Genomic DNA, 21,279 nt, shown 5'->3' on the forward strand with positions numbered 1-21,279 from the left:
ATTATTGTGATAGCTCCTTTTGAATGTAAGGTGACGCCGAAGAAATCACACCAACAAAACGTGAAAAAGTCTTCATTGTGTTTTAGAATGTATTTAATCTCCTTGCAAATGACAACGAAACATTGCAAAAGCACAATCAGAATATGATTTAAGAGCTTACAGCTTTGGGAATATACCACATGAAAGAAGAAATCCAGTACAGTATGATACTGCTGGATTGAATTGGCGGATGTCAAGCTAGGAATAACTTAATTGTAAAAGTAAAATGTAAAATGGTAAACACCAAATTTCCAAGGAAAGGTAGTTGCGCTACACTTTGTTACTGAACAGAACCTTTATACCAGTGTTATTGTCTGTTAAAAGCATAAGGTTCTTTGTTCAGATGTCAGAATATGTTCCATCTTCTGTACATTTACACCAGTAGCCCACTGGCCTTAGGTTCTGTGTTTTAAACTAATCTACATCTAATGTTCTAAATTATGTTTTAACATTTTATTAAAGCTGAGTTTCCTATGGATTGTACAGACATCCTGCATAGTGTCTGGTGTCCTGAAAAAGTAAATGTTCTTGAAGGATCCTTTAGAGGTTCTTGTTTTAACTTCTGGGGAGCTCTTGTTAGTTCTTTAAGAAACAATTGTAAAGAACTAACTTCAATGGTTACACAAATATCTACTTGCATAAATGTACTTCCAATGGTTATTTTTGTAAGAGTTATTCAAATAACTAAAGAATAGGGCATTCCCTTCACTTTCAATATAAAAAAGAACTGCATAAAAGGACCTCATACAGCTTTCTCTGCAGCCTTCTTACATTGTTTTGGATCCATGTTATCTACATATTCACGTGTAACAAGACAAATATTTTTTACGAGAACATTTCATGTCCATTGGTCATGAGCACAATGGCCTAGTACACACTCAGGATATCCCGATATATTTAGACCGCATTCGAGAATGATTAAGAAATAAAAAGTATGGAAAGAAAACATTTAGTACAAAGAAATCTGCAAAACCATTCTACGGCGTCCACACAATGCTTTTTTTGTGCAGTCCCTTTCGTGCAGCGAAAAAAAAAATCTGTTATCTCACAATAGTTGGGTCAAATGCGTTGATCGTTAGTAGGACTTGACTGTTGATGGGCCAAAGTCTTCCGAAGTCCAGTTGTGTCAGACGGAGAGGTCTATCATTCCAGCCAACCAGGGTGGGAAGAACAGTCCGAGGGTTCCCAGGATGCACACCAAAATGAACATCCACAGAAAGATCCGGTCGATGACCATAGCCACATACTTCCACTCCTGCTTTACCTGAAAGAGAACAGAAACATGTTTTGGTTTACTTTAATACGACACAGTGTCGAAATTCATAGAATTTCTGTTTCTACAAGTCAGACTTTCTCCATTGAAAGGCTACGTGTGAAATCAGCATTATGATCAGACGTCACTGTGAAATAAGATACCTAACCAAGCCTGATTAAGCTCTGTCATGCACATTTTGTCACTTGTCACTGAATTAATTTAAAATAAATAATTCACTCTACACCTTTAGTGTACAAATAGAAATACTCAGGAGTGCTGTGTCTGTACTATCTACAGTAGTCAGACAATGCAGCCACAGGCCTTGTCAGTTTAGATGTTTAGACGGTTTAGATGGATGTGTTCAGACAGTTAAGATGAGTGTGTTCAGACGGTTTAGATGGGTGTGTTCAGACGGTTTAGATGGGTGTGTTCAGACGGTTTAGATGGGTGTGTTCAGACGGTTTAGATGGGTGTGTTCAGACGGTTTAGATGGCTGTGTTCAGTCAGTTTAGATGGGTGTGTTCAGACTGGTGCTCACAGAGAAGTCGGTGTCCTCTGAGCGGAGGTGGTCTGCGATGTACTGCACACTTTCCATGGCCATTCTCATGGAGGGGGAGAAGGGAAGGAGACCCTGGTCCTCGGTCCTGGCGTCGGGGGCCTGGCCTGGATGGCGCTTGCAGCCATTTGGGTAACTCTGCTTCCTCTCCTTCACCAGGGACTGGCGCTTCGAGGGAGGCCACTGCTTGCCATTAGCTAAGGAGGCCTCCTCATGCTGGCCGCTGTACTGGATACTGCGTGAGCGACAGCGCACGGTGGTCTTGGGCCATTCACCCTCTTTCACCCCTAGGCTGTACTGCACGCTGAGGGAGCGCGCCTTGGGCATGGCTGCTTTGCGCTTGTCTAGCGTGGGTGGGTGGAGAGGATGGAGAAACTGGGCGGTGGGCGAGGAGCCCGGCTGAGATGAGGCTTCTTTCAGGAGCGCCGAATACTGGCTGGTGGATCTACCCAGGAGCCGCTGCTGTTGCTGGGGAAGCTCGGGGAGCAGGAAGCCCTCCATGGGTTGGCCTGGATTCACAGCAGAGGAGCGGGCCAGTATCTTTTGGGTGTCCTGTGGGGGGGTGAGTGGGAGGCTGTCCTCAATCTCAGCCTCCGCCACACCCCATAGGGTGGTGGCGCCGGCCCTCTTCTGCGTGGCCTCCGACAGCCTTTTGCCGCCGTCCTTGACCACGGCGGGCCGCCGGATGAATAGAAATGCGGGAACAATCTCCACGAAGACGCAGCGCACCCAGCGGGGCATGGTGTGGGTACGAGGCGAGCGGTGGTGCACGTTGAGCACGAAGATGGTGATGACGATGGAGAGGGTGACGAAGATCATGGTGAAGAGGAGGTACTCGCCGATGAGCGGTATGACCAGCGAGGTGGACGGGATGATCTCGGTGATGAGCAGGAGGAAGACGGTGAGGGACAGCAGCACGGAGATGCACAGGGTGATCTTCTCTCCGCAGTCCGAGGGCAGGTAGAACACCAACACGGTCAGGCAGGAGATGAGCAGACAGGGCACGATCAGGTTAATGGTGTAGAACAACGGCAGCCTCCGGATGATGAAGGAATAGGTGATGTCGGAATAGACCTCGTGGCAGCACTCGTACTTCTTGATGTTGTATTTCCCCACGGCATTCACCAGCACCCACTCCCCGCTCTCCCAGTAGTCCACCTGGTCCACACCGGCCGCCATGCTGACCAGGTCGATCTTGGCCCGGTCGTAGGTCCACGAGCCGAACTTCATGGTGCAGTTCTGCTGGTCAAAGGGGAAGAAAGTGACGTCGATGCTACAGGAGGACTTGTAGATGGCCGGGGGAACCCAGCTGATGCGCCCGTCGTGGAACAGGTGGGCCTTGGTCAGGTGGGTCACGGCAAAATCGCCGTCTGCACTGGAGACAGGATTATTTTGAAAAATGCACGTTTGTTAAATCAAGATTTTGGGGAAGTTTGTTGGTAACTGCGGGAGAAAATTTGAGGTCCCTGGCAGTTTTAGGTAGGCAAATTAAGAAACTATTCTCTTTTAAAACAATGACATGGCCAAAGGCATAAAGATTGCAGGACTCAACATTGCAGTAACAATTAAATAAAAGTAAAATGAGTCTATTTTTAACCACGTAGCAGATTGATCTCTGTTTTCTATCCGACACCCTGATCTCACTGATCTGATTTAGACATCCGGCATTTGACAAATAAGGTATGAGTTGCTTTGTTCTAATGTACATATTCTTTAGGCGCAAATGTGTTTGAGACCTGAAAAAAATACAAATTATATATTTAAAATACTGTATATCTGGAATATCAAATGATGACTAGCATAGTCCTGTTATTCTCTATTGTGGCAGGTGGCAGAGTTACTAAGGGCCACACACAAGGAAGAGATGGTTTTCCTCTGTTGAAGATGCTGTACATCACAAAAAAAGACTGACATGATCTATAAACCTAAAGTCAAGGTGTTCGATCTTTCTGCATCCATCTTTTCCTACATTGTCGGCATGATCACAGGTCATTGCAACATTACCTACTTGTTGTAAAGAACGATGTCTGGTCTCCAGATTATCTGGGACGGGACACGAACCGAGGTGACATTCTCATAATCCTCAGGATTCCAGCGGAGCTTGTAGTCGTTCCATTCCTGGAGGAAACGGAGCAAAAGAACCTTAGTAGGACCATATTGCACAACAAATATTAGTTATTGGTGATCGGAAATCTATCATTTTGGTTCCACTCACTTGTTTCACCCAGACATTAGTTGTCATCATTTGATTTTTCTCATCCTGTTTAAAAAATAAATACATTTTTAAATGTTGCTATGCATACAGCCCTACTCCATGTTGTATCTGCATGTTCAATCCACCCTGTCATCATTTTGCATAAGAAAAAGCGTTTCAAAAAGAGGGAAATTAGGAAATACCAGTTTGACTAGATCCAGCCCATTGAATATACACTGATGAGCCAAAACATTATAACCGACTGCTTAAAATGCTGTTGATCATCTGTGTGACACCAAAAGAGCACAAAGCTGCCAAGGCATGGACCACTGAAGGTCTTGTTCTTCAAACCATTCCCGAACAATGTGTGCAGTGTAGCAGGGCACATTATCCTGCTGAAAGACGCCACTGCCATCATGGGATCCCACTGGCATGATGGGGTGTACCTGGTCTGCAACAATGTTTAGGTCGGTAGCATGTGTCGGACCGGTTCGGTCCGGACGGGACAGCCTTCTAGCTACTGCTGACCGGGAGCACCCCACAAGCCTTGTTGTTTCAGAGATGCTCTGACCCTGTCATCTGGCCATCACTATTTGGCCTTAGTCAAAGTCGCTCTGGTCTTTACTTTCTCCTGCATCCAACACATTGACTACGAGAACTGATTGTTTGTTTACCATCTAATCTACCCGGACCTTGACACGTGCCCTTGTTAGGAGATGATCAACGTCATCTGCTTCACCTGTGAGTGGTTATAATGCTGTGGCTCATCCGTGCATACACTTTTTACTTCAGGTACATCCAACCTTCCAGTCGCCCACGCATTCCACGCGGCCCTGAAAGTGTCTCCGTTTGGTTTTCCTCCCTCACCACGTCGATGAGCTGGGCGATGGACAGCCCGAAGCGCACATGTACCACATCGGAGATGTTGGCCACGGGCCGGGCCAGTCTGTTGTAACGGCTGAATAGCTTCTTCAGCAGCCTGCCCTCGGCCTGGGCACGCACTCTGCTGTGACTACACACTGGAGGAGGAAAAGGGAGGGACACAGGAGGTGGAGGACATGAATCGTGGTCGAAACCCAAAGAGATTCCTCACCTCTTTAGGCTGGGTCCGTTTATTGGACATGTTGTCATGTGACCATTGCAAAGCCTGGGCGGCATGGGGCTGTTTGCATCACGGCCATAATGTGTCCAAAGATGTCATCCCTAGAAGGGTTAGCGTCCAGGAGGATTGTGGATCCGATTTGACGGTTAAACTCATGATATGGCTTAATCTATCTAGGATCATTTGTCTGTAGTGGTTTAAAACAGATCGTTTTTCATTCCCAAATGTTTAAAATACAATTTCAGGATTAACGAATATCTGAAGTCTGGAAAGCAAATGCCCGCTACTGAAAAAACAAGGCTAATCTAATATCTAATCTTTCTCTTTTTGCCTTACCGATCACAACATGGTCACGTGCATCGGCCGTCAGCAGTGAGTAGCCGTAGCTTTCATCTTTATCATGCAGAGCCACGGAAAGCCTCCTCGTATTGCCCAATTGGTGCATCTTTTTCTTGGGCCTAGGCTGTTGTTTGCATTCCAGATCAGATTGTTTTTGAAAATGTGAGTCTCCATTTGTCTTTGTCAAAGTAGCCCCTTATACCTGTCATTTGTATGGTATTTTATTACTTGCCCACCCGGAAAGTTGTCAATGGGACATAGAAACACTCAACTATTAGATGTTTTTATCAGGACCAATATTAGAAATCGTATACAAAGTCTAGTGGTCTTATGAATCATTGTTATATAAGTCGTTTATAAATAAGTAAATTACTTTGTTACTAATATTAACAAAAATGGGTGTAACGATGAGTATTATTGTTACCAAACTATGAATACATTATTTAGACCTGTTACACAGCTCTGAATGCTCACCTACATATTATTGAGATGATGTCTTCCTCAGACCAGTTTGAATATCAAATGCACAAATTATAAATGATAAATGCACACTTCTAAATTTCCATGAAAGGTGTTACTTTTACAGCAGTAATTTTCTATTAATGTGTCACAGCCAAATGTACATGACGTCACGGAAAAGCCCTGACGGTCCTCTAAAAGGAACAACATGACGTATCACAGGGGAATGCATGGCCCCAGTGATATAAACAAAAACGGCCTGACATTGATTAGGGAGGATAAAACTGTAGCTGAATTACAGAAGGGTATTGAATGTATTCATTCAAAGCTTATTGTGTTTGTAGTCCTTACACCATTCACCAGTGTTCACAAAAAACAGATGCCCTGCAGTCTCTTACTGCTTAATGAGTCAATATCATTGTGAACAGAACTTTGTACCGTTTACAACGAGGTTAAATTACCAAGCGAACCACCAATATCCTCCTCCACTGACCTTCAATTCATTTTTATAATATATAATAATTTAAACTACGCTTCAGTGATTTAAGTACTGTATGGTATTGTCAAGATTGCTTTCTTGTTAACAGCCCCTATCTCTAAACTTCCATAAACTATGAAAGCAATTCGGACACACAAATTATGACACCATTTTGATGGGTTGACAGAAGTGTGACATAGTGACTGTGCATCACGATTTAATGAGGAGGTCCAGCGAACAGAAGTCTCAAACTGACTTACCTTGAAGAGGAAAAAGAGAGAGAGAAATTCCTACAATATAGTATGTCTTGAATAAATACATTTTCTTCACTGTGAATCCCTCTTTTTACCCAGATTTGAAAACACTTATTTTCTTAAGAAAACTACGTGTCTTCAACTTTTCTTCAAAGGATGTCCTTCACTATGGTCTCCAAAAAACATGTCAGTGTTCACATTCTGCGTTATTTCTTCATCTCCTCGATGTGCAGTATTGACATTTTACACAGTATATTTGTATAATTGATTAAGACTATATTTTGCTGTAATTCATTCTCCACTTCAGCATAACATCCTCAGCTGCTGATCGCACACAAAAAACCGACTTCCATTCTCCCTGTCCCTCAGTGTCAAAATGCTGTTAGATCTCTCTCTCTCCTCTCTTTCTCACTCTGTCCTCTTTAGAAGGAACTGCCTTTCACACCAACACAAGATAAAAACTGCAAGTCTCTGTTCTCTTTCTGCCTAGGACGCTCAACCCTGAGGCATCTAGACCCTTTCTCCAAATGGACTGGTGCATGCTGTCTGTCCTAGCCATTATCTTTTGTAAACACATCACTTTGGATATTTTGACTTAAATACTTACACACACACAATGTTTGAAAACACACAATCATGTTTGAAAATATGGATTTATTTTATTAGATGAAAAATACAGTAAATAAAACAAATGTTATTTATTCAGCTAATGTATTTCCCAGTGAAAAATAACCATGTGAATGCATAGCTTTGTCCACTGAAAAACAGTTATGTACCACAGCATTTTATTCACAAATGTAGGCAGAAACGCCCCAGAGTGGGCATGAGAATAAGGAGAAACTGTTTTTGTTCACCTCAGAGATGAGGAAGAGTTGCTCACGCCTGCACCCTAACACCTTCATCTTGTGACACTATAGCTGCCGCTCGAGAGTGTGAAAATGTCCCTTCATTGACCTTGTGATGCTGAACCTCTTGATGACAAAGCTTGGGTTTGGATCAGAAAACGTAACGTTCACATGCACCTACATGTTACATGACAAATCTGGGGCATTTTGATCAAATCATAGCGTGTTGTGAAGGAGTGAACAATAACTGACTTGTTTTATTCCTAACTTTATCAAGATTAGACAAGATATTAAAAAACATACACATATCTCAAATGTAATATGTAACACCCCCCCCCCCCCACCCCCCCCCCCCCCCCAAAGTCACCAAACTGTCTGTTCGGGCATATGTACACTGTGGGTAGTCAAGTGGAAGAATACCTAAGAGGGTTAGGAGACTAGAAAGCATTTCAGCCCGCGGGATGACAGAGTTAGCAGAGCAGAAACCGAAATATCGATGATTTTACGTGGCCAAGGCATCATGGGAGCCACAGTGGTGTGGGGTCCTAGGACACGCTACAGTGCTTTGCCTCTCAGCTGATCCACTCAGCTGTCCTCAGCAAAGAGCCTGAGCTGTGTTCTCATATTGTGTAAAGTTTTATGGAACCCTGCACACACACCAACACACACATACACTCACCTAAAGGATTATTAGGAACACCTGTTCAATTTCTCATTAATGCAATTGTCTAATCAACCAATCACATGGTAGTTGCTTCAATGCATTTAGGGGTGTAGTCCTGGTCAAGACAATCTCCTGAACTCCAAACTGAATGTCAGAATGGGAAAGAAAGGTGATTTAAGCAATTTTGAGCGTGGCATGGTTGTTGGTGCCAGACGGGCCAGTCTGAGTATTTCACAATCTGCTCAGTTACTGGGATTTTCATGCACAACCATTTCTAGGGTTTACAAAGAATGGTGTGAAAAGGGAAAAACATCCAGTATGCGGCAGTCCTGTGGGCGAAAATGCCTTGTTGATGCTAGAGGTCAGAAGAGAATGGGCCAACTGATTCAAGCTGATAGAAGAGCAACTTTGACTGAAATAACCACTCGTTTCAACCGAGGCATGCAGCAAAGCATTTGTGGAGCCACAACACGCACAACCTTGAGGCGGATGGGCTACAACAGCAGAAGACCCCACCGGGTAACACTCATCTCCACTACAAATTGGAAAAAGAGGCTACAATTTGCACAAGCTCACCAAAATTGGACAGTTGAAGACTGGAAGAATGTTGCCTGGTCTGATGAGTCTCGATTTCTGTTGAGACATTCAGGTGGTAGAGTCAGAATTTGGCGTAAACAGAATGAGAACATGGATCCATCATGCCTTGTAACCACTGTGCAGGCTGGTGGTGGTGGTGTAATGGTGTGGGGGATGTTTTCTTGGCACACTTTAGGCCCCTTAGTGCCAATTGGGAATCGTTTAAATGCCACGGCCTATCTGAGCACTGTTTCTGACCATGTCCATCCCTTTATGACCACCATGTATCCATCCTCTGATGGCTACTTCCAGCAGGATAATGCACCATGTCACAAAGCTCAAATCATTTCAAATTGGTTTCTTGAACATGACAATGAGTTCACTGTACTGAAATGGCCCCCACAGTCACCAGATCTCAACCCAATAGAGCATCTTTGGGATGTGGTGGAACGGGAGCTTCGTGCCCTGGATGTGCATCCCACAAATCTCCATCAACTGCAAGTTGCTATCCAATCAATATGGGCCAACATTTCTAAAGAATGCTTTCAGCACCTTGTTGAATCAATGCCACATAGAATAAAGGCAGTTCTGAAGGCGAAAGGGGGTCAAACACAGTATTACTATGGTGTTCCTAATAATCCTTTAGGTGAGTGTAGTGTACTGTAGCAATCATTAAGCATCCTTCAATCCATCAAGAATATTTGGTCATTTAGATGTTTATTTTTACTACAACATTGAAAATAACACACAACACCTCCCAGAAATGTCCTGTCACCAAATTGTCAGCGCTAACAAAAAGACTGTAGGCCAAGAGTAAGAATAACTGGGGGGAGGGTAAAGAGTTGTTTACAGGAGACAGGAAAGCATCGACTCTTGGGATGGCTGAATTATCAGAGCAGAAACCAAAATATAAATGATCCATCTAACTTCGGCCGAGACATGGGAATCAACAGAGCCTGTAGCTTCCAAGGATGAGGTAGACTGCCTCTCAGCAGTTTCATTCAGTTCTCCTCAGTCAGGACATTTTCATATTGGGTCGAGTCTGTGCAGTACTTTCCTAACACCACACAACAGTCCTAACCATCCCAATATTTTACTGTGGTATGCCTCTGTGACGGTCAAACTCCGCATTTGACTCATCAGTGCGGGGAAAACTGTGCTAGTGTATTGTTCTTCGCCAATGTGTTGTCTGAAAAGCTTGAATTTGTATGTACAGTTAAGCCCAAAAGTATTCATTCCCATGCCAAATTCTGAGCCATAGTGAATTTTTATTTGACCAATAGGTTTCTTCTGGCTGGAAATGACATAAACAAGTGACAAAACATGGTGAGACATCGTGCTGGAGACACAAACGAATAACATAACTATTTCTGTTTTTAGCCATGACTTGCAGTTTAACTATTCTCCAGCACAATCTCCAGCACAGTTTCTTACCGTGTTTTGTCACTTGCTTATGTCATTTTCAGCCAGAAGAAACCTATTGGTCAAATAAAAATTCACTATGGCTAAAAATTTGGCATGGGTACGAATACTTTTGGGCTTAACGGTATATGCATGTGCTTACTGTGTACTCATAGCAATCATGGCTTCTTCTTTCCCAGTCCCCCATGTAGGCCTAGTTGATGCAGCCTACTATGTATATTTTCAGACACATATGAAGCTTCTCCCAGTCAGCTATTAGACAGAATTTGGTGGGACGCCCAGGCTGAGGATAGCCAGTAGTCTGAACATAGAGGACATTAGTATAATCAAACACGGTCATTGACCCAATAGCATTGGTAGAGTGAGTAAATAAAACATTGAGAATGGTTATATAAAACTATTAGGTAGCATTTATTAGTCCCATCACAACATGGGATAAATGGCAATATGGTTGAAATTAAAATCTAATATTATTATATCCATATGTAATAAACAATACAAATATTTTCAGGGAATGTACATGCATGTATACACTTACATTACAGCACAATACTTTCTTTAAGCTCACTGATCAAATATACTGTACATCTAAAAAGTCTATAAAGGGCTGTGGCTACAAATGTATCCCTTGTACATTTGGCTTTGAGCACCACCCCTACTGGTGCCTAGTATTTAAAACCTTCAGAAGACAAGGACATGAAGTTTGACTGCCGACCAAGTTCATCCTGTTTGTAATCTAGCAGTGTTGCATCTGCAATTAGCACACAAATATCGCTCTCTAGAGGTGAAAATGTGTTTACATTCTAAGGTGTGGTGGTGATCAAGAATTAAATAACCCGGGTATGAAGACACATCTGCCTGGTTCTAAGAGTCATCCCTTAGTTCTCAAGACTGGCTGAGGGCGTTATAAAGTCGAACACCCAGACAGGTACAGTGAGCTGTTTGAACCCTACTGGATAAAAGTATCTCCAGGCATGAGAGGAAAGCATGTCTTCAGGTGAATTCAACAAGCATTCAGTGGCCTCTTCTGGTTCAGCTGAGAAATGACATGGTTATGTTAAATTTCAGTCAGCCAGCAGGGCACGTTTCAATCACGTGGCTGGCTCACGGTTTTAGAGACTCACATATTTTTGCGTTGTTTTTTAAACAAACCTTTGAGAGAAATGTTTCATCTGTAATTTGAAAATGAAGTGTAGTTACTTACACCAAAATATACACTTTATTCAACCATTCACTCTCACTGCATAAACAGTACAATGTATTCAACCATTCACTCTCACTGCATATACAGTACAATGTATTCAACCATTCACTCTCACTGCATAAACAGTACAATGTATTCAACCATTCACTCTCACTGCACATACAGTACAATGTATTCAACCATTCACTGTATATACTTACAGCGCCTTCAAAACCGTATTCAAGCATTCTACACCCCCAAACACCTTGATCGAATCAATGGAAAAAACCACAACAAAAACAAACTGATTAACAAAGTTTATTATGCAGTTTCCATAAGTTAATGGATCTGAGTCAACTACAAGGTGATGCTACATAGTAAAACATAAATTCAGGGCATATAATACCAGCAAGCATAGTTTTCCAAAAGAGTATGTCAGTAAAAACAAAAGAAGAACACATAAAAACAATCATGGCTGAAACCATAGTGACCAATCATAGAGTCACGATTTTCATAAAAGCTTTGGAACGCTTACAGCATGCCACAGAATGTGACTGTGAAATTATTACTTTCAGACAAACACAGCCAAGCATGTACTATAGCAGGTAAAATCCATATAGGCTATGCTGTAAACAAGTGCCGTGAGAAAACAAAAAACATAAAGATGCACTGTTGGATTTTAAGCACACCAAATCACTTCGTGATACAATAATGCCAAAATACATTTCTCAGGCCACAATGCAAAACATGAAACAGGTGACATAACACAAAATTGGATGGCGTTTTGGCTCGTGAGTACCACTTTCACAACTGGCTGAAATTAAAAAGACACATTTTAAAATCTCCACAGTGCATCTTTAAGGCTTGAAGGGATGGAGTGCCATGAAGCATTGCTCCTTCCACAGTCCTCCGTACACATCCATGAACTTTTCATATCCACCTGAAGTCAGGCTTTGAGCAAATGGTGACGAGTAATAGCTTGAGTGAGACAACATTCCAAAAAAATACATTCACAATAATATTTTGTGTTTGGATCTGCATCATTCAAACGTGACCTGTAACAAAGAAAAAACTAAACAACAAAGACATCCAAGGCATTATAGAAGAACACTCTTTGGAAAATAAATGCATGTAGAAAAGAAAGCCAGGTAGCTTAGATGTAAAAGTATGTGCCAAGTAAAAAAAATTTTTTTTTTGTTTTTACAAAAGTAAAATAAATGACATTTTAGCCAAGATTATAACTGTTCAACATTCTTGTTTTTTCCTGTAGGAATTTGCATTACCAGAACCTCAGAAAGTTTTATTTCTTTCATTCTATTACTTTGTAACTATTGGACAATATCAAGGCCATTACGGAAAATTACATTTCATGAATTCATCAGCCTTATTCATTGTCAGTTTACCTCATGTGATGGTGCATTTTCAAGTTTTTGAAGGTTTCTATCTTTTACATTTCAGGAATAATTCATGAAACATTGTTTTAAATTCAAACTGTATCGTTAACAACAACTATGAAAAGAAAAAATTGTCTGAATATCCATATGGGCACTAAAAGAATTCAAGGAAAACAGCAGAATATTTTTTTAATGAAAAGGTAAAGAGGTGTTTCATGACAAATATTATCATGAATGTGAAACAAATGGTTGTACATTTGTGCGTTTAAAAAGACAACAATAAAAAAACTACACAATGAATGCATTTGTGAACATAATTAGACAACAAGTATAATTGCATTAATGGACCACAGTCCTTTTAAAGGATGCCTTTATATTAAATGTCCCTATGTTGGCCTACTGTATGTTAAATGCCCCTATGTTGGCTCATATTAAAATATCAAAGCCTCTTCTATGTTCAGCCCTGGGCAGTAAGTGAAACTTAATTTAATAGCATGCCTAAATATCTAGTTAAACTGATTCTATTCTTCAAAATATATTGTATGCCAATTATATAACATTTTATACAACCAGATTTGTAAGCATTTATCTAACTATAACTGCTATTAATTTGTCAGTGAATAGTTTTTTTTTCCAAGTTAGTGTCATGTCGTATATGCAGTTCATAAATATTAGTGTATATGAATAATTCTTAGAAAAACGATCTGGCAAAATCTTGAAAAAATAGGCAACTTGCTTTCTTATGTGTTAACAAATGTATTGTACAGCAAATGAATACTAATACTAATATATATATATATATATATATATATATATATATATATATATATATATATATATATATACACACACACACAATAATAATATAAAATCAATAAAATAATATTGACAGATTGTGCACATGGAAAGCAAATTTGTGGATATCACAAATTAAATTTTGTGGGTTTCTAATTGATATACAGTATGTACAATCATAAAGTTAGTAGTATGATGTGAATATTACCAGAGATTTTGCACATGTATTCACAGAAACCTTAAAGGGTTGTGGACAACAACTACAACCAAACAAAGTGCACATGGAACATGTCAAATGTACCTTCATCCCCCTGGTTTAGAGCCGTAATGTATTTTCAACCCTTTGTCCTCTGCTGTCCGCTGTAAATAACAAAGGAATTTGGCATAGAAATACTCCATAACATTTTAGATGCAATTTCACTTATGCCACGTAGCAAAGATAATGCAACAAAAGTAGATAGATCGGTTACTCATCAGCCGTCTCAATGTTTGTATGCAAGATTGGCAATAAATCTGCATTCAAAATCAAAACAATCACTGGCAAACATTATCTTGATTTCAGTGTCAACTCACGGCAACATGTGACTGCTTTTAGTTGCCTCCAACATTTCCAGTATGAAAACAACAGCCGCCTATTGTCGGTAAAAATGGCTGAAGTGGGGTCTGACAACCCTTATTCTGCCGTTTCGTCAAAGTCCTAAAAGACCATTTGGGGGATTCAGAACCACTGGTGGGCATTGTCTCACATCCAGCATATCAGACCCACAGCTCTGACTCCCAAGGCAGAGGAACCGCGACCCTGTTCATACGAGGGGTTTCCATGTTTACCTACTTGGTGCCTGACCATCCTCGGTCCCCGTAAGGGCCCCCCCCGGGGGCGGAGTGTGGTGAGGGGGCGCAGAGGTCCGAGTCAGTGTCGGACTCACCTTCTGCAATGTAAGGCCGGACCTTGGCGCAGCGGGCGACGCCACCAAAGTAGCTGCTGTTCAAGAAGTCCAGGTTCTCCTTTGACTGGGAAATGCTGAAGCCACTGAAGGAGCGCTCCAGCTCCTCGTGGTCCACCGACGGGATGGAGATGGACGTGTCGCTGTCGGGCTTGCCCTCCCGATCCCCCTCGCCGCAGCCTCCGCCGCCGCCGTTACGGTGAGACCCCCGATTGCTGCCGCTGTGGCCGCCGGAGGAGCGCTCGTGGGCCGGCGGAGGAGGGATGCGCACCAGGGAGGAGTCACCTACTGGAGACGGTGAGTTGCCCGGGCTGCGCTGGTGGAACTCGGTGACCGGATGCTGTTGCCACGACGTGGAGGGAGGGCAGTGGGACCCCGGGCCGGAACAGGCTGGTGGGGGGTCGAAGTTCTTCTGCCCAGTGGAGCTGTTGGAGCGGATGATCTTGGTGATAGAGCCACTCTTCTCCATGTGGTCCACAGGACTGTGGTAGGGTGGTGCTGGTTCGGGCTCCTTAGACCCAAAGTAGGCATCTGTCTCCGACTGGGGGATGCCCATGCGCTGGATGTAGATGTTCACTAAGAAATCCAACTTCCTTTCCATTGACATGACCTGCTCAGAGGGAACACTGCAGTTTGATGGAACCCTTGGGCCAAACAGTGAAGAGTCAGGTCAACACAGGAAATAGTCAGGTAAACACAAGTAATAGTCTGGTCAACACAGGAAATAGTCAGATCAACACAGGAAAAAGTCAGGTCAACACAGGTAATAGTCAGGTCAACACAGGTAATAGTCAGGTCAACACAGGAAATAGTCAAGTCAACATGGTGAATAGACAGATCAACACAGCAAATAGTCAGGTCAGCACAGTGAATAGTCAGGTGACAGTGAACAGTCAGGTAAAAAGTGAATGGTCAGGTAACACTGAATAGTCAGGTAACATCGTAAATAGTCTGATCAATGGATGACGGAATACTTCACCTGCTTCTCCACCTTTCCCAGACGACCCATCATGCTTGGGTCCTCTTCCATCCCCCCATCAGCAGCTCCTTTAGGACGGTCTTTGTCGGGGACCGGCGTACCTCGACCAACTATCTGGTCAACTCTACCCATTCAAAACACAAACAGTAAGTGTCTAGTATCAACGCAATATAGTTTGTAAGGACCTACCCACAATAAAGGACCTACTTTTAAATATAAAAAAATAAATGTCAAAATAAAGATTGCACCATACAGTGAGGGGAAAAAGTATTTGATCCCCTGTAGATTTTGTGCGTTTGCCCACTGACAAAGAAATGATCAGTCTATAATTTTAATGGTAGGTTTATTTGAACAGTGAGAGACAGAATAACAACAAAAATATCCAGAAAAACGCATCAAAAATGTGTGTGAAATAACTGTTCGACCCCTCTGCAAAGCATGACTTAGTACTTGGTGGCAAAACCCTTGTTGGCAATCACAGAGGTCAGACGTTTCTTGTAGTTGGCCACCAGGTTTGCACACATCTCAGGAGGGATTTTGTCCCACTCCTCTTTACACATCTTCTCCAAGTCATTGAGGTTGAGGGTGACGTTTGGCAACTCGAACATTCAGCTCCCTACACAGATCTTCTATGGGATTAAGGTCTGGAGACTCGCTAAGCCACTCCAGGACCTTGATGTGCTTCTTCTTGAGCCACTCCTTTTTTGCCTTGGCCGTGTGTTTTGGGTCATTGTCATCCTGGAATACACATCCACAACGCAATTTCAGTGCCCTGGCTGCGGGAAGGAGGTTCTCACCCAGGATTTGATGGTACATGGCCCAATCCATCGTCCCTTTGATGCAGTGAAGTTGTCCAGTCCCCTTAGCAGAAAAACACTCCCAAAGCATAATGTTTCCACCTCGTTTGACAGTGGGGATGGTGTTCTTGGGGTCATAGGCAGCATTCCTCCTCCTCCAAACACGGCCAGTTGAGCAGATGCCAAAGAGGTCGATTTTGGTCTCATCTGACCACAACACTTTCACCCAGTTCCCCTCTGAATCATTCAGATGTTCAATGGAAAACTTCAGACGGGCCTGTACATGTGCTTTCTTGAGCAGGGAGATGTTGCAGGCGCTGCAGGATTTCAGTCCTTCACAGCGTACTGTGTTACCAATTGTTTTCTTGGTGACTATGGTCCCAGCTGCCTTGAGATCATTGACAAGATCCTCCATGTAGTGCTGAGCTGATTCCTTACCATTCTCATGATCATTGCAACTCCACAAGGTGAGATCTTGCATGGAGCCCCAGACCGAGGGAGATTGACAGTTGTGTTTCTTCCATTTGCGAATAATCGCACCAACTGTTGTCACCTTCTCACTAAGTTGCTTGGCGATGGTCTTGTAACCCATTCCAGCCTTGTGTAGGTCTACAATCTTCTCCCTGACATCCTTGGACAGCTCTTTGGTCTTGGCCATGGTGGAGAGTTTAAAAGACACCTGGAGCCAGAAATCTTTCTGATTAAGAGGGGATCAAATACTTATTTCACTCATTAAAATGCAAATGGTTTTCTGGATTTTTTTATTGTTATTCTGTCTCTCACTGTTCAAATAAACCTACCATTAAAATTATAGACTGATCATTTCTTTGTCAGTGTGCAAATGTACAAAATCAGCAGGGGATCAAATAATTTTTTTCCCTCACAGTATTCTGTTCTAAAATGTCAATTGACCTTCAAGTGAGGTCCACCTTATTTTTTATTATAAACAAAAGGATATAACCAAGAACCTGATTTGATCCCATTGCCAGAGGTAGAAGAGTCTAGATAGGAGAGCGCCACACACTTAGGTCTAGCTCTCGCCTGTCCAGCACTGAGCATGGTGGGGGATGGGCCATGCATGTGATGGCGTAACATACTACACATCGGGGAGATGGAGCTGGATGGGCAGGAGAAGGACCCAGGCCTTGCGGGGTTAGAGGCTTTCGTCACGCTTTAGCTCAACCACTCATCATTGCCATTCGTCGGCTCTTGACAGTGCAACAACACGTAACTTTAAGACTGCGTGGATATTAGTTATTGTTAGGGGACTGACATATTGCCGTTTCTACACCTACGATAAGCGGTTAGCAACATGGGTCTAAAAAAAAAATCATGAAGTTGTCAGAAATGTTGTTTCATTAGCGATGCCGCGCCTGCTGTCTAACGTGTAAGGCAAGTTATCGCAAACACACGTGAAATGGATTCTACGATTACATGAAAAAAATGTAGTCAAGGCATTTTGGAAACATTTTAAATGTTCACACTTCAAGTAAAAGTTTCTTTGCGCGTCGCTGAGGAAGTTGGTTGCACATATCGGATAAGGTACACCTATTGCCGCGAAGCACCATGAACCTTCTAAAAACCAACCCTGACTTTCTACAAGACTGACAACTAAGCAACTACTGAAATGGACAGCGTGAATCAAGTGACATGCTTCAGAACGCCTCATGCCAACATGCATCCAAAACCAGACAATGTACTGGATTGTTCATAAGCGTCTCGTAGGTCATAGGCAGAAGCTGAATTTACTGTTTTCATGTGGTTAAGCACTTTGTTGTCAATGCGTTGCAGGCGACTAAAGCTCAACCCTTTTTTGCTCGGCCTCTTGACTAGTTACCTACGAGCTTCTCCTGTTCTACAACAACATTTGACATATAGTGGGGAGAACAAGTATTTGATATAGTGCCGATTTTCCCACCTCCAAAGCATGTAGAAATCTATAATTTTTATCATAGGTACTCTTCAACTGTGAGTGACGGAATCTAAAACAAATATCCAGAAAATCACATTGTATGATTTTTAAGTAATTAGCATTTTATTGCATGACATAAGTATTAGATACATCAGAAAAGCAGAACTTAATATTTGGTACAGAAACCTTTGTTTTCAATTACAGAGATCACCAAAAGCTCACCAAAAGCTCTATTTTTGTCTCATCGGACCACATGACCTTCTCCCATTCCTCCTTTGGATCATCTAGATGGTAATTGGCAAACTTCAGACGGGCCTGGACATGCGCTGGCTTGAGCAGGGGAACCTTGCGTGCGCTGTAGGATTTTAATCCATGACGATGTAGTGTGTTACTAATGTTTTTCTTTGAGACTGTGGTCCCAGCTCTCTTCAGCTCATTGACCAGGTCCTGCCGTGTAGTTCTGGGCTGATCCCTCACCTTCCTCATGATCATTGATGCCCCACGAGGTGAGATCTTGCGTGGAGCCCCAGACCGAGGGAGATTGACCGCCATCTTGAACTTCCTCCATTTTCTAATAATTGCGCCAACAGTTGTTGCCTTCTCACCAAGCTGCTTGCCTATTGTCCTGTAGCCCATCCCAGCCATGTGCAGGTCTACATTTTTATCCCTGATGTCCTTACACAGCTCTCTGGTCTTGGCCATTGTGGAGATGTTGGAGTCTGTTTGATTGAGTGTGTGGACAGGTGTCTTTTATACAGGTAACGAGTTCAAACAGGTGCAGTTAATACAGGTAATGAGTGGAGAACAGGAGAGCTTCTTAAAGAAAAACGAACAGGTCTGTGAGAGCTGGAATTCTTACTGGTTGGTAGGCGATCAAATACTTATGTCATGCAATAAAATGCAAATGTATTATTTAAAAATCATACAATGCGATTTTCTGGATTTTTGTTTTAGATGCCGTCTCTCACATTTGAAGTGTACCTATGACAAAAACTACAGACGTCTACATGCTTTGTAAGTAGGAAAACCTGCAAAATCGGCAGTGTATCAAATACCTGTTCTCCCCACTGTATTCCTGACTGTTGGAAAAGTGTAAAAGTGTGATTCTTTTACACTTTTATATGTTATTATTATTTTTCTGTTGGACCGTTATGTGTTATAATGACAGTCAAAGGACACCTAATGACACTCTATGACTCACTGATTTTGAGTAGCTTTTTTTTTTGTGGGAAGTATAATTGCTGCTTGCAGCAGCTTTTTGTCACTTTGATCAAGTCACTGCATCACTGCCCTTTTTATAGATTCTGCTAGTCACATGCTGTCACATACAGTAGGCCGAGCCAAAAAAAGGGTTTCTTGCTGCTTTTCAACAAAACGATTAAAGGACAAAGAGAGAAGCTCTTGGTGAGAGAGGTGCAGTCTGATGAGGCCTAACCTAGGAGAGTATTTGGGTGAGTCTTTGGGTCCGTCAGATGGATACTTCTTATGGCGGGGAGTTGAGGGTCCCTGGGGACCGACAATCATATCTATCCTGGCAGAGTGAATAAAGACAGACACCAGCACATTGCAGGGATGTAGACTCATCAAATGACCCAACCCAAAAGAACCAAGAGACAAAGGACTCTGACAAATAAGTGGAAATATATTCCAAACATTTGTTTTCTTTTCATTTAGTAAAATAATCACCCACTCTAGCTGCATGGTGTGACTCAGAGGGGCATTATTATGAGGAAAAGTGAAGGGGTTTTCTTTTCAAAGTAGGAATATATTTACATATATGTGGAAGCGTTTGTGAACTCACAACATAGATAGTACTTATTTGACAACATTTGCCCTCAGATGAGCTTGACAGCTGAATGTGTAGGATGTGGCCTTTGTGTTTTCCATGACATACCGCCACTAACCATTCTTGTGTAGTGTTTTTTGATTGTGAATTCAGATGTAATGAACTCTGACCATTGGACGGAACAACACTCACCATGACTCCATACTTGCAATAGGGAATAGCTGGGTTCACTTGGTAAGAGTCATTCTGTTTTGGTTTAAGCAGTTTTGCATTCATGTTAAACATTCTGTGATTTAAGGTTCACTGAAAATACTATTAAGTTTTGTTGGGTATACACAGAGACACAAATGTTTTGGCTTTTGGTTTGTGACTCTGCGTTTCCAATGCATATCTGAAAAAAAGAACTAAAAAATAGGAAAACCAACTGAATTACAAAAGACAATTATACCCAACTCCCTTTTTGAGTGGCAACTCACTGCATTTTTTACATTCAAAATATGGTTTACCAAGCTACTGTACCAATTTCTTCACATGCTGGAAGAAGTTACAATACACTCAGCTACAGTTAAGTTACTGCAAAATATACAGTAGTTAAAATACAAGCTAAACTAGTTCACTATTCTCCAACGCTGACTGTAATTGCTTCCATTGCGAAGCAACACAAAGGTGGATGGTGTGTGAACAGATTGCCACATAAAACAGACATCATGGACTCCAGAAACAAGAGAACCCAACGAGACATGCAGTGTGGGTGGAAATCGATCGCTCTCATCCAGCGGTGTACCGGGTGATCCAAAAGCATGACAAAACGCTGGTTTCGGCGAGAGAGGGTAAGAGTGACAGAAAGTGAAAAATGAGGGTGTCTTGCCTGGACTGGAGGTTTTTGATTCGGGCCAGCATGTCCAAGTGACCGGCTGAATACTGCTCTATGACGTCCATCACATCATATGGCCGCAGACTCTCTTTGAACTTTCTCTTGGAGACCATGAATCTCATAATGCTTGGCCACCGAGAGAGAGAGAGAGAGACAGAGAAAGACAGAGAGACAGAAAAGACAAAGACAGAGGAAGACAGAGAGAGACAGAGAAAGACAGAGACATTTCAGGTATGCACAGAATGTCAACGAGACATCTTATAGATACATACAGATGGAAATACCAACATAAAGTCTCTCAGTAAGGTGCTGGGTCACCATGAGCCGCTAGAACAGCTTCAGTGTGCCTTGGCATATATTCTGTAAGTGTTGGAAACTCTACTGCAGGGATGGAACACCATACTTCCAAAAGTTATTCCCTCATTTGGTGAT

General features: G+C 42.4%; 2 protein-coding genes across 12 annotated transcripts in view; both read right to left on the minus strand.

Annotated features, from left to right (window-relative positions):
- Positions 1 to 75: 75 nt before the first annotated feature.
- On the minus strand, positions 76 to 5,107 carry LOC105008574 (neuronal acetylcholine receptor subunit alpha-4). Of its 2 annotated transcripts, XM_013138069.3 has the most exons (5): positions 4,912 to 5,107; positions 4,066 to 4,110; positions 3,859 to 3,968; positions 1,833 to 3,225; positions 76 to 1,303 (listed from the first exon to the last, which is right to left on the minus strand). In XM_013138069.3, the coding sequence occupies exons 2-5, from the start codon at positions 4,093 to 4,095 to the stop codon at positions 1,166 to 1,168; spliced, it is 1,671 nt and encodes a 556-aa protein (XP_012993523.3). In that variant the 5' UTR covers positions 4,096 to 4,110; positions 4,912 to 5,107; the 3' UTR covers positions 76 to 1,165. The 2 variants fall into 2 exon arrangements, with proteins under 2 accessions (XP_012993523.3, XP_034143398.1); XM_034287507.1 differs by lacking the exon at positions 4,912 to 5,107 and having other exon boundaries at positions 4,066 to 4,155.
- An 8,536-nt stretch (positions 5,108 to 13,643) lies between these two features.
- Positions 13,644 to 21,279, minus strand: part of LOC105008572 (potassium voltage-gated channel subfamily KQT member 2) — a 41,694-nt gene continuing 34,058 nt past the window's right edge. For 6 of the 10 annotated variants that reach the window (XM_020055902.2, XM_020055906.2, XM_013138096.3 and 3 more), the window contains 4 exons: positions 20,842 to 20,973; positions 19,623 to 19,718; positions 15,479 to 15,602; positions 13,644 to 15,109 (listed from right to left, as the gene is read on the minus strand). In XM_020055902.2, the coding sequence (XP_019911461.1) occupies positions 14,384 to 15,109; positions 15,479 to 15,602; positions 19,623 to 19,718; positions 20,842 to 20,973 (1,078 nt within the window). In that variant the 3' untranslated portion in view covers positions 13,644 to 14,383. The remainder of the gene's footprint in view (positions 15,110 to 15,478; positions 15,603 to 19,622; positions 19,719 to 20,841; positions 20,974 to 21,279) is intronic. The other 4 variants (XM_013138100.3, XM_020055908.2, XM_013138098.3 and 1 more) reach the window with 1 other exon arrangement.

Source organism: Esox lucius, chromosome 17, assembly GCF_011004845.1.
Source record: "Esox lucius isolate fEsoLuc1 chromosome 17, fEsoLuc1.pri, whole genome shotgun sequence".
Classification (NCBI taxonomy): Eukaryota; Metazoa; Chordata; class Actinopteri; order Esociformes; family Esocidae; genus Esox; species Esox lucius.